The 15,398-nt window shown below is 35.3% G+C and overlaps 1 protein-coding gene across 1 annotated transcript in view; it reads right to left on the bottom strand.

The window, feature by feature from the left end:
• LOC150086310 (ER degradation-enhancing alpha-mannosidase-like protein 1) overlaps positions 1-15,398 on the bottom strand; it is a 96,447-nt gene that overhangs the window by 13,752 nt on the left and 67,297 nt on the right. The window contains exons 9-10 of the mRNA XM_090373826.1: positions 11,569-11,813; positions 8,571-8,667 (exon numbers count right to left, since the gene is read on the bottom strand). Coding sequence (XP_090229952.1) covers positions 8,571-8,667; positions 11,569-11,813 — 342 coding nt within the window. The remainder of the gene's footprint in view (positions 1-8,570; positions 8,668-11,568; positions 11,814-15,398) is intronic.

Here is a 15,398-nt window from a genome sequence, read left to right on the forward strand (position 1 = left end):
TATTGCAATGAGTAGCGGCCTGGAAGACAGGGTGTGGGGATTACAGAGACTGCTAAGAGTCATCGCAGAACACGTAAATACATGCACTGTGTTAGGATAGCTAAGAATAAGAAGAGGTGCATATATATTGTATGTACACCAATGCTAGGAGTTTGGTAAATAAATATGATGAATTTGAGGTGTTGGTCAAAACATCAAAGGCAGATACTGTTGGAATATCAGAGATGTGGTGTCACACAGATATAAGGAATGCAGAATTGGAATTTGGGGAGTACAATGTGTACAGAAAGGATAGACAGGACAGGAAGGGAGGAGGAGTACTGCTATTAGTTAAGAAACAAACTCTAAAGAAGTGCAGCCAGTTGACATGGGTGGACAGTGCAGTGTTCAGGCAGTTTAGTGTGACATAAGCACTGGGAAAGCAAAACTGAGAGTAGGAGTGTGTTATAGGCTTAATGATTCTGATGAGTATAATGAACAACTGTGCAGAGAAATAGAGTGGACCAGTAAATCAGATTGTCTTATAATGGGGGATTTCAATTTTCCAGATATTGACTGGAACTTATGGGTTGGTCAACCACACACTAGCAATGCTTTTGTGGATTTATTGGATAATTGTTTTCTACAGCAGCATGTTCAGGAGGAAACTAGAGGGAGTAATACTCTTGATCTGATTATCAATGGTGATTCTTAATGCATTAAGAATCTACATATAAAGGAACCGCTAGGTGGCAGGGATCGTGCTGATGTGGGATATACTCAAAAGAGGTAACTACCATCAGGGGTAAAGGGAAGGGTTTTTGCTTTAGTAAAAGTGACTACAGTGGTCTGAGACAGTTTTTAAATTCTATACAGTGGGACCCAATGGTGATGTTATCAACAGCAAATTCTAAATGGGAAGTTCAAAGAATTAATCTTGGGAGCTACTAGGCTTTTCATACCAACTAAGAAATATTGTTCAAGGTTTTGGGGTTAAATGGATGTCAGATAAACTGATGAGACATGTTATTTATTTATTTATTTATTATTGTTATTTTGTTTTTTTTTTTAGGAACATTAGCAACTAAGGCCATATTGCTCTGGGGATATGCGGTGGTCATTCTCTGACCTTTCCGCATCCTCCGTATTTGGTGGGCACGGGCTCAAACCCCGGTCTAATCAAGAAGCGTGTGCTTCGCACTGCTGCTCCTGCCCACCTGGCTACAGCGGCGCTCATGAGACATGTGGCAGAGAAGAAAAATGCATTGAATATAAATTAAAAGGTGACACAGAAGCCTATGGTAGATATAAGCTGGTCTGTAATCAAGTTACAAAGGAGGTTATGCAGGCAAAGGCAGATTACAAGAAATCTTTAGCAAAGGATGCAAAGAAAAACAGCAAAGAGTTCTTTAATTATGTAACCTCTAGAAGGAAGGGGATGAATCAGATTGGTCCACTTGTTATCAAAGGTTCAACTGTTGATGATCCTGCTCAGGTAGCAAACAAGCAATGAGTATTTTGCATCTGCATTTACACATGAGGAGTTATTCAGGGAGGGGAATGCCAGAGGTGTATTAAACTCTGGCAGTGAGCTAAATGATTTTGTAATAACTGAGAGCAAAGAGGAGCAGAAATTGTTGAAGATAAACATAAGAAAGGCACATGAGGTGGATGGGATCTATCCAGTTATATTTAAGGAGGCGGCATAGGAAGTAAGAAAACCCTGAGTCAAACCCTCTCATAATCATGAGAGATTCCTTGGACTCAGGGAAGGCACCCACAGACTGGAGATGTGCACATGTGACCCCCAATTCACAAAGGATGATCAAAGGGTGACACAAGTAAGTACCGACCTATTAGTTTAACTTCTGTTCTGGGGAAATTAATAGAGGCATTGTTTAAAGAAGTGCTGGAGGATTATCTAGACAAGACTTCAGTTATAGTTCGGACACAGCATGGGTTTGTTAAAGGGAAGTCTTGTCTGACCAGTTTGATTGGATACTATGATGTGGTCACAAGGATGAAAAGAATAATTTCGATATCATATACTTGGATCTTAGAAAGGCTTTTGATACTGTTGTGCATGGAAGACTGCTGTACAAATTGGAGCAGTGTGGCATAGGGGGCAAATTTCTGCTATAGATAAAGGAATGGTTGAGTGGGAGAAGATAGAGTGGTAATCAATGGACACTGCTGTTTGTGGACTAATGTTATTAGTGGAGTCCCCCAGGGTTCAGTGTTGGGTCCATTGTTGTTTTCTGTATTTATTAATGATATTGATGAAGGTACATCAGGCTTGATGTCTAAGTTTGCAGATGATATGAAGGTTGGCAGGGTTGTTAATGACACTAATGACAGTACACTACCGCAACAAAATCTAGAAAAGTTGAGCAGTTGGGTTGAGAGGTGGCAACTGAAGTTTAACATTGACAAATGCAAAGTACTGTATATGGGTAGCAGTAACCTCAGAGTAACGTATCAACTGTGTGGTACTACACTCAAGATGGCAGAGAATGAAAAGAACCTGGGGGTAATTGTGCAGTCAGATATGAAGTTTTCTGAGCAGTGCAGACAGTCTGCAAGAATAGTTCATGATGTCTTGTCAATGATATACAGCAATTTTTCTAGCAGGGATAAGGAGGTGATTATCCCCTTGTATAAGGCAATGGTCAGACCACACCTTGAGTACTGTATACAGGTCTGGAGGCCTCATTTTAGGAAGGATGTAGAGCTGCTGGAAGAAGTACAGAGAAGGGCAACAAGATTAATGAATATGGAACAAAAGGTTGCTCTTACAAAGAATGGTTTAAGTTTTGCAAATTACAATGTCTGGAGACTAGGCACCTGTGAGGTGATCTAATTGAAGTATATAAGGCCTTGAATGGTTTGAGCAAGCTCAATGCTGATGGGATTCTTCCTCTTACCCAGATTAATTTCCTGATGGGACATAAATTCAAATTGAGGAAAGACAGTTGTAGAACAGATGTGCAGAAATTTGCTTTTAGCCAGTGGGTGGTTGATTGTTGGAAAAACTTCCATCCGTCGTTGCAGAAGTTGACAGCTTAAATAAATTCAAGGCAGAACTAGATAAATATTTGGAGCAAATGGATGGGTGAAATTGGCAATGGTCAGACCACACCTTGAGTACTGTATACAGGTCTGGAGGCCTCATTTTAGGAAGGATGTAGAGCTGCTGGAAGAAGTACAGAGAAGGGCAACAAGATTAGTGAATATGGAACAAAAGGTTGCTCTTACAAAGAATGGTTTAAGTTTTGCAAATTACAATGTCTGGAGACTAGGCACCTGTGAGGTGATCTAATTGAAGTATATAAGGCCTTGAATGGTTTGAGCAAGCTCAATGCTGATGGGATTCTTCCTCTTACCCAGATTAATTTCCTGATGGGACATAAATTCAAATTGAGGAAAGACAGTTGTAGAACAGATGTGCAGAAATTTGCTTTTAGCCAGTGGGTGGTTGATTGTTGGAAAAACTTCCATCCGTCGTTGCAGAAGTTGACAGCTTAAATAAATTCAAGGCAGAACTAGATAAATATTTGGAGCAAATGGATGGGTGAAATTGGCAATGGTCAGACCACACCTTGAGTACTGTATACAGGTCTGGAGGCCTCATTTTAGGAAGGATGTAGAGCTGCTGGAAGAAGTACAGAGAAGGGCAACAAGATTAGTGAATATGGAACAAAAGGTTGCTCTTACAAAGAATGGTTTAAGTTTTGCAAATTACAATGTCTGGAGACTAGGCACCTGTGAGGTGATCTAATTGAAGTATATAAGGCCTTGAATGGTTTGAGCAAGCTCAATGCTGATGGGATTCTTCCTCTTACCCAGATTAATTTCCTGATGGGACATAAATTCAAATTGAGGAAAGACAGTTGTAGAACAGATGTGCAGAAATTTGCTTTTAGCCAGTGGGTGGTTGATTGTTGGAAAAACTTCCATCCGTCGTTGCAGAAGTTGACAGCTTAAATAAATTCAAGGCAGAACTAGATAAATATTTGGAGCAAATGGATGGGTGAAATTGGAAGGGTTTTTTTTTTTTTTTTTGGCTGATGCTGTATAAGCTTGCTTTCTTGCATTATATGCCTCTACTAATGCTAATACTAGTATACCCAATACCACCTTCACTTATCTTCGATTAGATCAGAATAAAACGAGGGCTGTGGTTGGTACCCCACAGCTCTCATTCTGTTCATTGAGTAAAATAAAAAATTTTTTTTTTTTTTTATAATAAAAATAAATTAATCAAATCAAATATCTGATATAACCATTCAGAACACAATAAATGATATATCGATTATCTTGTGTGTTTTTCTTTATCATATTTACTTCTTTTTGAATAGTCCAGTATAATATGTTGCAGGTCATAAAATTTTTTTTTCTTTTTTTAATTTTTTGCTGATTTTGTTCTTGGCCAAAAAAAAAATAAAACCCCCAATGCCTGGATAGATATTTTTTACCAAGGTATTTTCCTATTTCCTCATTTGTAATGTGGTCTTGCCATTGCATCCTGTTAATGCCTCTTGTTTTTAGCTCTCATTTTTGAAAATACAAATTTTTGATCAATCTTGTTACTTCTTCCCTACTCTCAGCTGAATAGGCTAAAACAGTCTTAAAACTGCATTATAAAAAGCAGAATTAAAACCAAAGGCTGCAATTTACAGCATTTGTTAACAAACAATTATTATACTTATGGAATAAGATACATTAGGATTTTTTTTTTTTTTTTTATTTACCTAAATCTACAAAATGAAAAAAAAAAAAAAAATACGCATTATTAGTAAAAACTGTAGCTGGAAGCAAAAATGAATAGTAATTGGTCTCAAGATAGACAAGAGGAAGATGAATTGATGATGTCAAACAAGCATTAGAAAGAAAAGGGCCTACTTTGGCTCAACCTAACAAACATTATATATTGTTTGTTAGGTTGATAATTTACTAATGTATCTTTTCGGAATAAGATACATAAGTAAATTATATACTATATTACAGTATAGTTTAGGGCTAAAGCCTCAGGTTATGTAAAGAGTTTAACTAATGTACAAGTTAGTGCAATTGCATCATTTCAGTACACAGCCAACTACTTATGTAGTTATAAATTGGCATCATTAGTATATCTCATATTGTAAATACTTCCACGAGTTGCCATAATATTGCACTACCTCAAATAAGTAATGCTTCACCATAGGAGAAGACTACTGTTACTTATTCTCAGTGGATACCATCACCCATACGGCACCATTTCAGAGCTTATTCACAATATGAGATATACTTAATGATGCCAATTTATAACTACTTAAGTAGTTGGCTATGACATGAAATGATGCAATTGCACTAACTTGTATATTAATTATATACTATATATCATAATAACAAATGACACTATTATACCATTATTTTACTATTACTTTATTTACAGAAGAAAAACCTTTTACATCAATGAGAAATTCTGGTCGTGTAGTTGAAAAAAATGTAATTAATGATGTTGAAATTTCACACGTTTATTTAATGAAAAAACTTTCTAGCCTACAGGCCAGTAAGGCTACTGGGGTTGATAGCATTTATCATAATGGCAAGTGGGTTCATTGAACCATTGAAGCTAATTATGAGAGCATCACTGGACTCAGGAGTGATTCTGTTGGATTGGAAAAGTGTCAATGTATCTCCAATACATAAGGGCAGTTCTAAGAGTGAAGAAGGAAATTACCGACCGGTTAGTCTATTTAGGAGTAGGGAAAATCATGGAGACTATGATCAAGGGTGGAATTCAGGATCACTTAGATAGATATGGAATTCTGAAGGATGCTCAGCATGGTTTTGTAAAGGAAAAATCATGTTTAACTAATCTGGTTAGCTATTTTGACAGGGTCACTCAAGAGCTGGACTTAGAGAATAATTTTGACGTTGTTTATTTGGATTTCAGCAATGCATTTGACTTCCACATGAGCGATTACTTTATAAGCTGGAACAGGTTGGAATCACAGAGAAAATCTTTAGATGGATTGCAGGGTGGCTTCAGGGCAGGAGGCAGACGGTTGTGATAAATGGTTATTCCACAGATTGGGTTGATGTGAGAAGTGGGATTCCACAAGGATCAGTATTAGGACCATTGTTGTTTTTGATTTTCATAAATGACATCGATGAAGGGATAGAGGGTGTGATGTCTAAATTTGCAGATGATATTGGTAGAGTAGTTAATGATTGCCGCCAAGCAGAGCTTCTTCAGAATGACCTAGATAGACTTCAGAGATGATCAAAAAAATGGCAGCTATGCTTTAATCCAGCAAAGTGTAAGGTATTGCACCTGGGGAACAGAAACCCCAAAATAACTTATACACTTGACGGAGTTGAACTAAAGCCGGTAGTGGAGGAAAGAGACTTGGGCATTACGATACGGTCAGATATGAAATTCTCTGAGCATTGTTGACTGGTTGCAAGGAGGGCCCATGGTGTCCTATCGATGATTTATTGAACAATCGCTAGTAGAGATAAGCATGTCATAATCCATTATATAAGGCTATTGTTAGACCACACTTGGAATACTGTGTTCAAGTATGGAGACAGCACCTAAAGAAAACATTGTTCTTCTTGAAAGGGTCCAAAGACTGGTAACCTCGTCTAGTGAGATCGGCCAAAGGCGTGCGTATGAGGAAAGACTTTGAATATGTGGGTTGCAGAGCTTAGAAACTAGGAACCTTAGAGTGGACTTGATTGAGGTTTTATAAGGCTCTGAGAGGCATAAGCAAAATGAATAAGGATGAAATTTTCACAGTTATAATGATTAAATGAATAAGGATGAAATTTTCATGGTTACAAATGATTCTAGAACTATGGGCCATAATTTCAAGTTACTGGGGTAGTTGTTTAGACTGGATTGCAGGAAGTTTTATTTCAGCCAGCAAGTTATAAATTACTGGAATAAGTTAACTACATGGGTGGTAGAGGCTGACAGCTGGGGAAATTCAAAGGTCAGCTGGATAATTACCTAGGGGAGGAGGGAAATGTGCAGGTTGTCCATTTCCTTTCTCTTATTAATTTTTATTATTATTATTTCTTCGTTTTTATTCTTTTTATTTTATTTTATGTATTTTTTTGTTATTTTATTATTATTATTTTTTTGGCTGGTGCAGCATAAGCCATAGGCTTCCTCACACTATGTGGCCATTACTAATACCACATGAAATTATTAACAAAATAGGTTTTATTGGACTCATATGGAACACTAACTCGATTTCTACACTAAATTGTTAGCAGGTAACGTTTCAGGATGCTTACTGAACCCCATCGTCATATCATAAATGTATGAGGCAGAACAGAATTTCCATTCCTCCCCCCATTATTATTGTTATATATAGTATATAATTCACCTTATTTATTATAAAATATCAGATACCTCATTGTTTACCCATAAATTTAACTACATATGTAGTGTAAAGGCATTGTTTAATTTTCAAATATTGTATCATTCTGTACACCATTTGGCGTCTTTCATACTGTGGAAAAACTTTGCAACTGTGATGGCATGTTTGCATTATCAGGGTAACATGCCCGCCCACTGATGATGATGAAGCCAACTAGAATCAAAACGGCTGTGTGGGTGGTGCCCACTGAGAATAAATAACAGTAGTCTCCTCTACTAGAGGAGCATTATTTATTTGAAGTACCGCAATACCTGGTATTTTGTCGTGAAGGCAGCCACAATATGAGACAAAATTAAGCAATGCCTTTACACTATGTATGTAGTTAGTTAAATTTATGGGTAAACTATGGTGTATTTATGCCAATATTATATAGTTAATTTAAACCCATATCATATTATGCCTTGAGCATTTAATCTTTAAATAATTTACCTTATGGACAGAAACTATGTAATGCCCTTTCCCAACTACATTATAAGATATGTTCGTTTTTTTTGAAATTTACCTAAAATAAATAATAATAAATTAAGCATTTATCAGTGAAAACTGTAGTTGGGTACCACGTATGCCAAATACCCTACAGTAAGGATAACTTTAAACAGTCTAGGCTAATAAATGTATGTCCTTATATATTAGTTTACAGCCAGATGAAAGCGAAGTTATAAATTAGAAGTGGAATTCAAAAACAGACATATGTTACTCAAAGGCATGTCTACCGATGCTTTCCAGTGTGGAAAGTGTTTGTGGCCCTTCTATATAACATTAACTGAACATTTACTAGATCTGCCATCATTATAATCAGAGAAGCTAGATAGCCAACACAAGATTTAGTCCATATGTAATGCTACTATCTAATCAACCTTGAATATTTCGCTAACACCTTGAGAAGGCATTTAAGGAGTCTCGGAATAACAACACTAATAGATAATACAAATAAACTCATAAAGGAGCCCCTATTTATAATATTAAATCTTAAAAGATAAACTAATGAAATATTGATAAGTTTGGTGGCAATTTCGCTGCATTTAGAAATCATTCTTCCTATTCATCAGAAATCATATTCTTCTGTTAAAGTAATCTTAATAACAATTTCATTACTCATTTCAAGCAAAGTAATCGAAAAAAAAAAAAAAAAAAACTGCTTTTTAATATACTTACTAAGTACAGGTACTTGCATGTCTCACTGAGAAAGAAGCTCTCCATTCTATCTTCTAAACTTTTATCATAGACATTATGTACAGTAGCATATCCACACCTATAAAGGAATTACAATTTCCTATGATTTTCATGCTTGGATTAGGAACTTTAATATAAAGTAGCCTAATGACTAGCAATGTTAATTCTAATCCTATTTCAGCCAGCCTTCACGGGGTAATTTCAAAGCTTGTTGGCCTCTCATTGGTGAGTGGGTAGGTACTCATTGTATCATCAGGGTATCTGCCCACTCACCAATGAGAGGCCAACAAACTTCGAAACAGTGCTGTCTGGGTGGTGGTATCTGCCGAGAATAAATAACATTAGTCTTCTCTACTGGTGAAACACTGCTTATTCAGTGTAGTGCAATATCAGGACAACTTGTTGTGAAGGCATTCACAACATGAGATGTAACAAAAACGATGCTATTTCACCTACTTCGGTGATTTACTACAACTAAAATGATGCTTTGCACTAACTTGTTCATCTATTTTTATAAACTTAAAATGTAACCTAACTGGTCACACATTAACCTTCAATTTATAATGTGGGTACATATGAATATTTTTTGGTGAATTTTTCTTGTCAGTATACTAAATATAATAATCATAAATACAGTACTTGGGTGTTAAATGAATTTTTTTTTTTTTTTTTTTATCAAAGTGGTTGTTTGTGGTAATTTATTAAAAAACTTATTACAGAAAGATTTAATTTTTTGTTTTAATTTTTCAATCTAATTGATCATTTCTGATTATCATTGCACTAAATTTTGAAATTATATTATGAAGCAAATAAGAGCTATCTAAATGTTTTCTAGTCACACCATCAAATTAAAAATCTTACTTATAAAAACAATTAGTGTTTTCTACTTCACTTTTATTGACTCAACTGGTCATTTTTAAAATTGCTATACCTCCAAAAAAAATAAGATGGCAAGCAATCTTATTGAAGTCCCCCCCCCCCCAGTGATCATAAAATAAAATAATAATAAAACGAGCAATTCATATATTTGGGCTAGAACAATTTCTACAACTATATCAATACTGGTGATTGCTAAGGAAGTCTTAAAGACCCCATGCTATTTAATCCTTGCTCATTTGAAGGATGCAACCCCTAAAATTATTTTACTTCCACCTAATTAACAAGGTTTTTCAGGAAACTACTCAAGAACTAATGAGCCTTTATTTGACAAAACATTAAGAGAGAGATGTGCACTTTTTTTTTTTTTTAAATGGAGGATCATTTTAGTTTATATCAGTTATAGTTTAACTTCTTTTCACCTAGGTCAAACAACTTTTCATTCATGTTAATGCTTCATTAGCAACATTTTTGCCAGCAGTACTAATAAGATGAGTTCAAATGCAAGCTTTGGCTAACTTCAAATGTATTACTTCAATATCTATGTGTACAATTCTGTTGTAGTATTCTTTTAAGGTCTTGATGTGGTTTATAATTATTTTGTGTTTGTTTAAAGCAGAACAATTTCACAGATGAATTAAAAGAACTTTGGATGTGAGAACTGCCAACACCTCACCAATCCAGAAAAGTGATTCTAAGAGCAAAGTGAGCAACTACAGCCAAGTTAGTCTGACTTTAGGCAGGGATAAAATCATGGAGGCAATGATCAATACAATGCAGGGATATATAGATAGAAACGATATTCTACAGCAACAGTTCCGTACAGAGATAAGCTTAGCTATTTTTACAGTCACTCATTAGATGGGTGTAGGAAATAATTTTAATATTGTTTATTTAGGTATTTAGACCAGCAAAGTATATGACTCAGTCCTGCACTGTATAAATTGAAACATGTTTGGATCATAGGTAAGATCCTTATATGGACTGCAAGGTGGCTACAGGAGAGGAGGCAGATGGTTGTGATTAATCATTGCTCTTCAGATAGAGCTGAGAAGTGTCCCAAAGAATTGTTACTGGGACCACTGTTGATTTTGATTACCTTAAATGACACCGAGGAAGGGATAGAGGGTATAATGTCAAAATTTGCAGATAATGATAAGAGTAGCTAATGATAAGCACCAAGAGGTACTTCAACAGGAACTTAGATAGGTTTCAGGGATGATCACAGAAGTGCCAACTATGTGTTAATGCAGTAAAATGTGCTTGGGCAACCCCAAAGTAACTTATACACTTGATGTGGTTCTACTTAAAAAAAAAAAAAAGAAAAAAAAGTATACAAAGAAAGGGATTTGGGGATTATGATATCTGCAGACATGAAGAGCTCCATGCAGTGTTATGCAGACAGGCAACAAGAAGACCCAAGGTCTCCTATCAATGATTTATCAATTATTTGCTGTAGAGATGGGGAGGTCATAATCCCACTGTATAGTAACTAGGCACTAAGATCAGGACTTGATTGAGATCCAAGGCTCAGAAAGAATAATAAGATAAATGGTGAAATTTTCATGGCTATAAATGATGCCAGACAACAAATTCAAATTACTCCAACTCGAAGAGGCTTAGAGTGCATTGTAGGAAGTTTTCTTTTAAACAGTCAGTTGTTAATTACTATAATAAGTTGCCTCTATTGGTGGTTGAGGCTGGTAGCTTGGGGAAATTCAAATGTCAGTCAACTCAACAAGTAAGGAGAGAATCACATCAGTAGGGGTAGTTTATTTTATTATTTTTTTATTTTATTTAATTTTTTTTGTTAGTGAAGCAAACACCTGTGACTTTCTTACACCATGTGACTAATACTAAATACCAATACCATAATCTCTCAAACTTCGAATTTTAAAAGTGAATATGAATTAAATTTCGCGACTAATGAGCTCTGCACATCTTTAGCTATTTTGTTTCATTCAAAAGTTATAAATCAATGGAAAAAAACTATTTTCTTATCAAAATCTAAAATTAAGTTTTTTTTTTTTTTTTTTAAATACATATATTACAGTCTTTTACATCATGAAAGTGGCAAGATGAGATATTACAATTTCTTTCTTACTCTGTTTTTGTATAGTTGTTCAAGCTCATAAGAATATCTCTGCCTACATGTAGATAGAAGGGATTTTTTGTAGCTTGGTACAAAAGATATGTTGATTCTATTAACTCTGGACGAAGTGGATAAAAAGGCAAATCTGGACTTATTTTCTGCCAATTGAAGCGCTCTGGAAGAACTCCAAACCTTTTCCAGATGGAATAATAGAGAGCATGGGCACAAATTGCTTCCTCAATATCTCCATTCAGAACCTATACATTAAAAATAAAATTATAAATTTTTTTTGCAGGTTAAATAAAGCAAGAGTTCAATTGCTATTTATAAATATCTGACAAAACTATAAAAAGGTTTCTGGAATGGTAGAAAAATACAGAAGAAATGCAAACGATTAAAATTATGAAAACAGAGGTCATGATGAAGGGGAAAACGAGCACAAATTAATGATTTTGAAAAAGCAAGTACAAAAGAAGCAGTGTTACAAAATGGTAGTGGGACAGTTAAGACAAAATGAAACATCACAGAAAAATGATATTTCATTTTGTGATACTGTGATGTGAAAAAACATCATATCATAGTATGGGAAAACAAAAAGGAATGAAAAATATTACTGAGCAAGCAACAATCAGACCACAGAAACTATCGCAACTAGAGGGAGGAAAAAAAAACCCCAAGATGACAATCCCACAGTTATCTACCAAGATGAGACTGGTTAGTCGTTTTTACACAAATGGCACTTTAAGAACAGTTTCAAATTAAGGATGGCAAATTTTACCACTCTCAATCTGGATTCACTGATCAGAAGTAGCAGCTGGTAATAGCACCTGCCACCTAGAGATATCCTATCACCCAAAGGAGTTTATTTATGCATGGGTAATGCACACACATCATTTCTACTACCAAGGTAGTTTTAACGCATTATTTCAATTATATCTCATATTGTGGATATCTTCACAATGAGTTGCCATGGTACTGCACTACCTCGAATAAGTAATGCTTCACCTATGGAGAAGACTAATGTTATGGACGGCACTGTTTCGAAGCTTATTGGCTTCTCATTGGTGGGTGGGCAGGTACCCTGTTGTTGCAATAGTGACAACCCAGTTATGAAGTATAACTCCACAATATGAGTAAGGTATTCACAATATGAGGTATAATTAAAACCATGCATTAAAACTACCTTGGTAGTAGAAATGATGTGTGTGCATTACCCGTACATAAATAAACTCCTTCATACTCGCAGGCATTTAGTCAAGAAATATCTTTTAGATTAAACCACGAACACCATCAGGCATCCCTCATATTGTGGAGTCATACTTCATAACTGGGTTGTCACTATTGTAACACCAGGGTACCTGCCCACCCACCGATGATATGCCAATAAGCTTCGAAATGGCGCTGTCTGGGTGGTGGTATCCGCTGAGAATAAGTAACATTAGTCTTCTCCATAGGTGATGTTTGTTTGTTATTTGGTTTTTAGGAGCATTAGCAACTAAGGCCATGTTGCTCCGGGATATGCGGTGGTCATTCCCTGACCTTTCCGCATCCTCCGTATTTGGTGGTGACGGGCTCGAACCCCGGTCTAATCAAGAAGCGTGTACTGCGCACCGCTGCTCCTTCCCACCTGGCTACCGAGGCGCCTCTCCATAGGTGAAGCGTTACTTATTTGAGGTAGTGCAATACCATGGCAACTTGTTGTGAAGGTATTCACAATATGAGATGTAATTAAAATGATGCATTAAAACTACCTTGGTAGTAGAAATGATGTGTGTGCATTACCCATTCATAAATAAACCCCTTCATACTCTTAGGCATTTAGCCAAGAAATATCTTTTAGATATCTTGTCATATGTTTCCATAAGTTGTTCCCACTCAAAGTGCACACAGCATATTTGTGATATAAGTGTAGGTTTGAACTGGTGACATGCAGAAACCTATTCCTGCAAATTGCTATTAGGCTATGGTCAGTCTCCTCCCCAAATAGAATATGGAATAAAACAGATGATTTGGTGTCAGATTTAAAAGAATATACAACATATGCATAATGGGAAGGGATGATGTTAAAGACAATCTGGGCAGAGAAATAATAGGAGAGAAAGCAAATGATTAAAGATTACAAGAAATTTACAATATAAAATACAAACCACCTTAACAACTGAACTATGATGAGCCATTGCATGTATCCAAAATACAATCAGCATTCTACCTGTCATTCTCAGTGACTGAAATACTAAATGCTATCATCATTATTATTAATTTCTCTATAATTTTCTTATAATTGCATGTACATTAAGGAAATTGAAAGTGAAAGTTGACTTAAGTGAGCTTTCTTCTTACTGTTTCAACATTTTTGTATTAATAACAACATAATTAAAATCTTCAGAATAAAGCACTCCTATTACAAAAGAAACAATCTGTCGGAACATCACTTTTATGATATTAGAAAAAAAAAGTCTTCAGCATCAGGAATTGTAACAATTCACAACTTTATCAAATTATGACAAATTTAGAAATAAGAATAAAATGTTAAAAATTGATAAAATGAATAATTAGTCTTTTAGACTTCATAATAAGATATTATTATTCATTTTGCAGTTAAAAAAAAAAGTTAAACATGCAAAATTTCGAATGTGCATGTGCTCAAGCAAATTTGAAGTTCTGATTATGTGTATAAATAGTTAAAAAAAAAAAAAAAAAGAAAACTGTATACTGCGTGTATATATAAATGCTAGTAGGTTATGCTTTTAATGTGGAGAGAACAGCAGGTAGTGTAATCAACCAACGGGTTAGATAACATAGGGCGCCTCAGTAGCCAGGTGGGCAGGAGCAGCAGTGCGTAGCACACGCTTCTTGATTAGACCGAGGTTCGAGCCTGTGATCACCAAATAAGGAGGATACGGAACGGTCAGGGAATGACCACCGCATATCCCTGGAGCAATATGGCCTTAGTTGCTAATGCTCCTAAAAACCAAATAACAAACAGATAACATAGAAAGGCAGTCATAAAATAACACAATTCAAACCTGCAACAAAAAGTCAAAAATATTATATTATAAGTACTTAGTGCTGTACTTCAAATGATTTCAACGTCGTTAACGAGGGCCAGCCATCAAAACCAATCAAAATGCAGCAAAAATATACCCCATTACATGCCTCACCTGCAATATGAAATATGTTTGACAAACCAGTAACAAATTACACCTTAGACTCAACCTCCACAGGTCTGACATCAACAACTACTGCAACCATAATAAGTGTAATAAAAACTTAGAACAGGAAATTGAGTATAAACACTTCTAAGTCCATCCCTTTACAAATATCCATATCTCAATACTAGCACATATATTTGACCCCTGCTCAAGAATTAGATTAGAAGAGTTATACATGCTAAAATTAAAAACTCTTTACCCATAAGACTTAACAACAAATTTAACCACTACATCATCTCCAGCAATATATCTGATATATGCATCTATAACAAATTCCAAATTATTAAAGGTTTAAATAAACCCAAACCTCACAAAAAATTTAAAGCCAAAATTAATAAGTCCAAACAACCCTATAAACTAGGAAACTTTTCACAGTTGATCTCTGAATGGGATGACCGTTATATAGAAGTACAGAAAATCCATAACCTGCTTTTCAGCACTAAACTTGGTGTTCTAAAAGCACTCTATAGATTCATCCATAATATAGATATTAAATCTATGCATTTACTCCACCTAATTGCAGATATCTGTAAATTTAGACTAAAAACTATCAATATTGATAGTAATAAACAGCATACCACCTTAATATTAAGGTACATTTACCAATCTGGACAAAATTAACATCAATAG

Source organism: Mastigoproctus giganteus, chromosome 5 (genome assembly GCF_048544385.1).
Source record: "Mastigoproctus giganteus isolate SK-2022 chromosome 5, ASM4854438v1, whole genome shotgun sequence".
In the NCBI taxonomy this organism is placed as follows: domain Eukaryota; kingdom Metazoa; phylum Arthropoda; class Arachnida; order Uropygi; family Thelyphonidae; genus Mastigoproctus; species Mastigoproctus giganteus.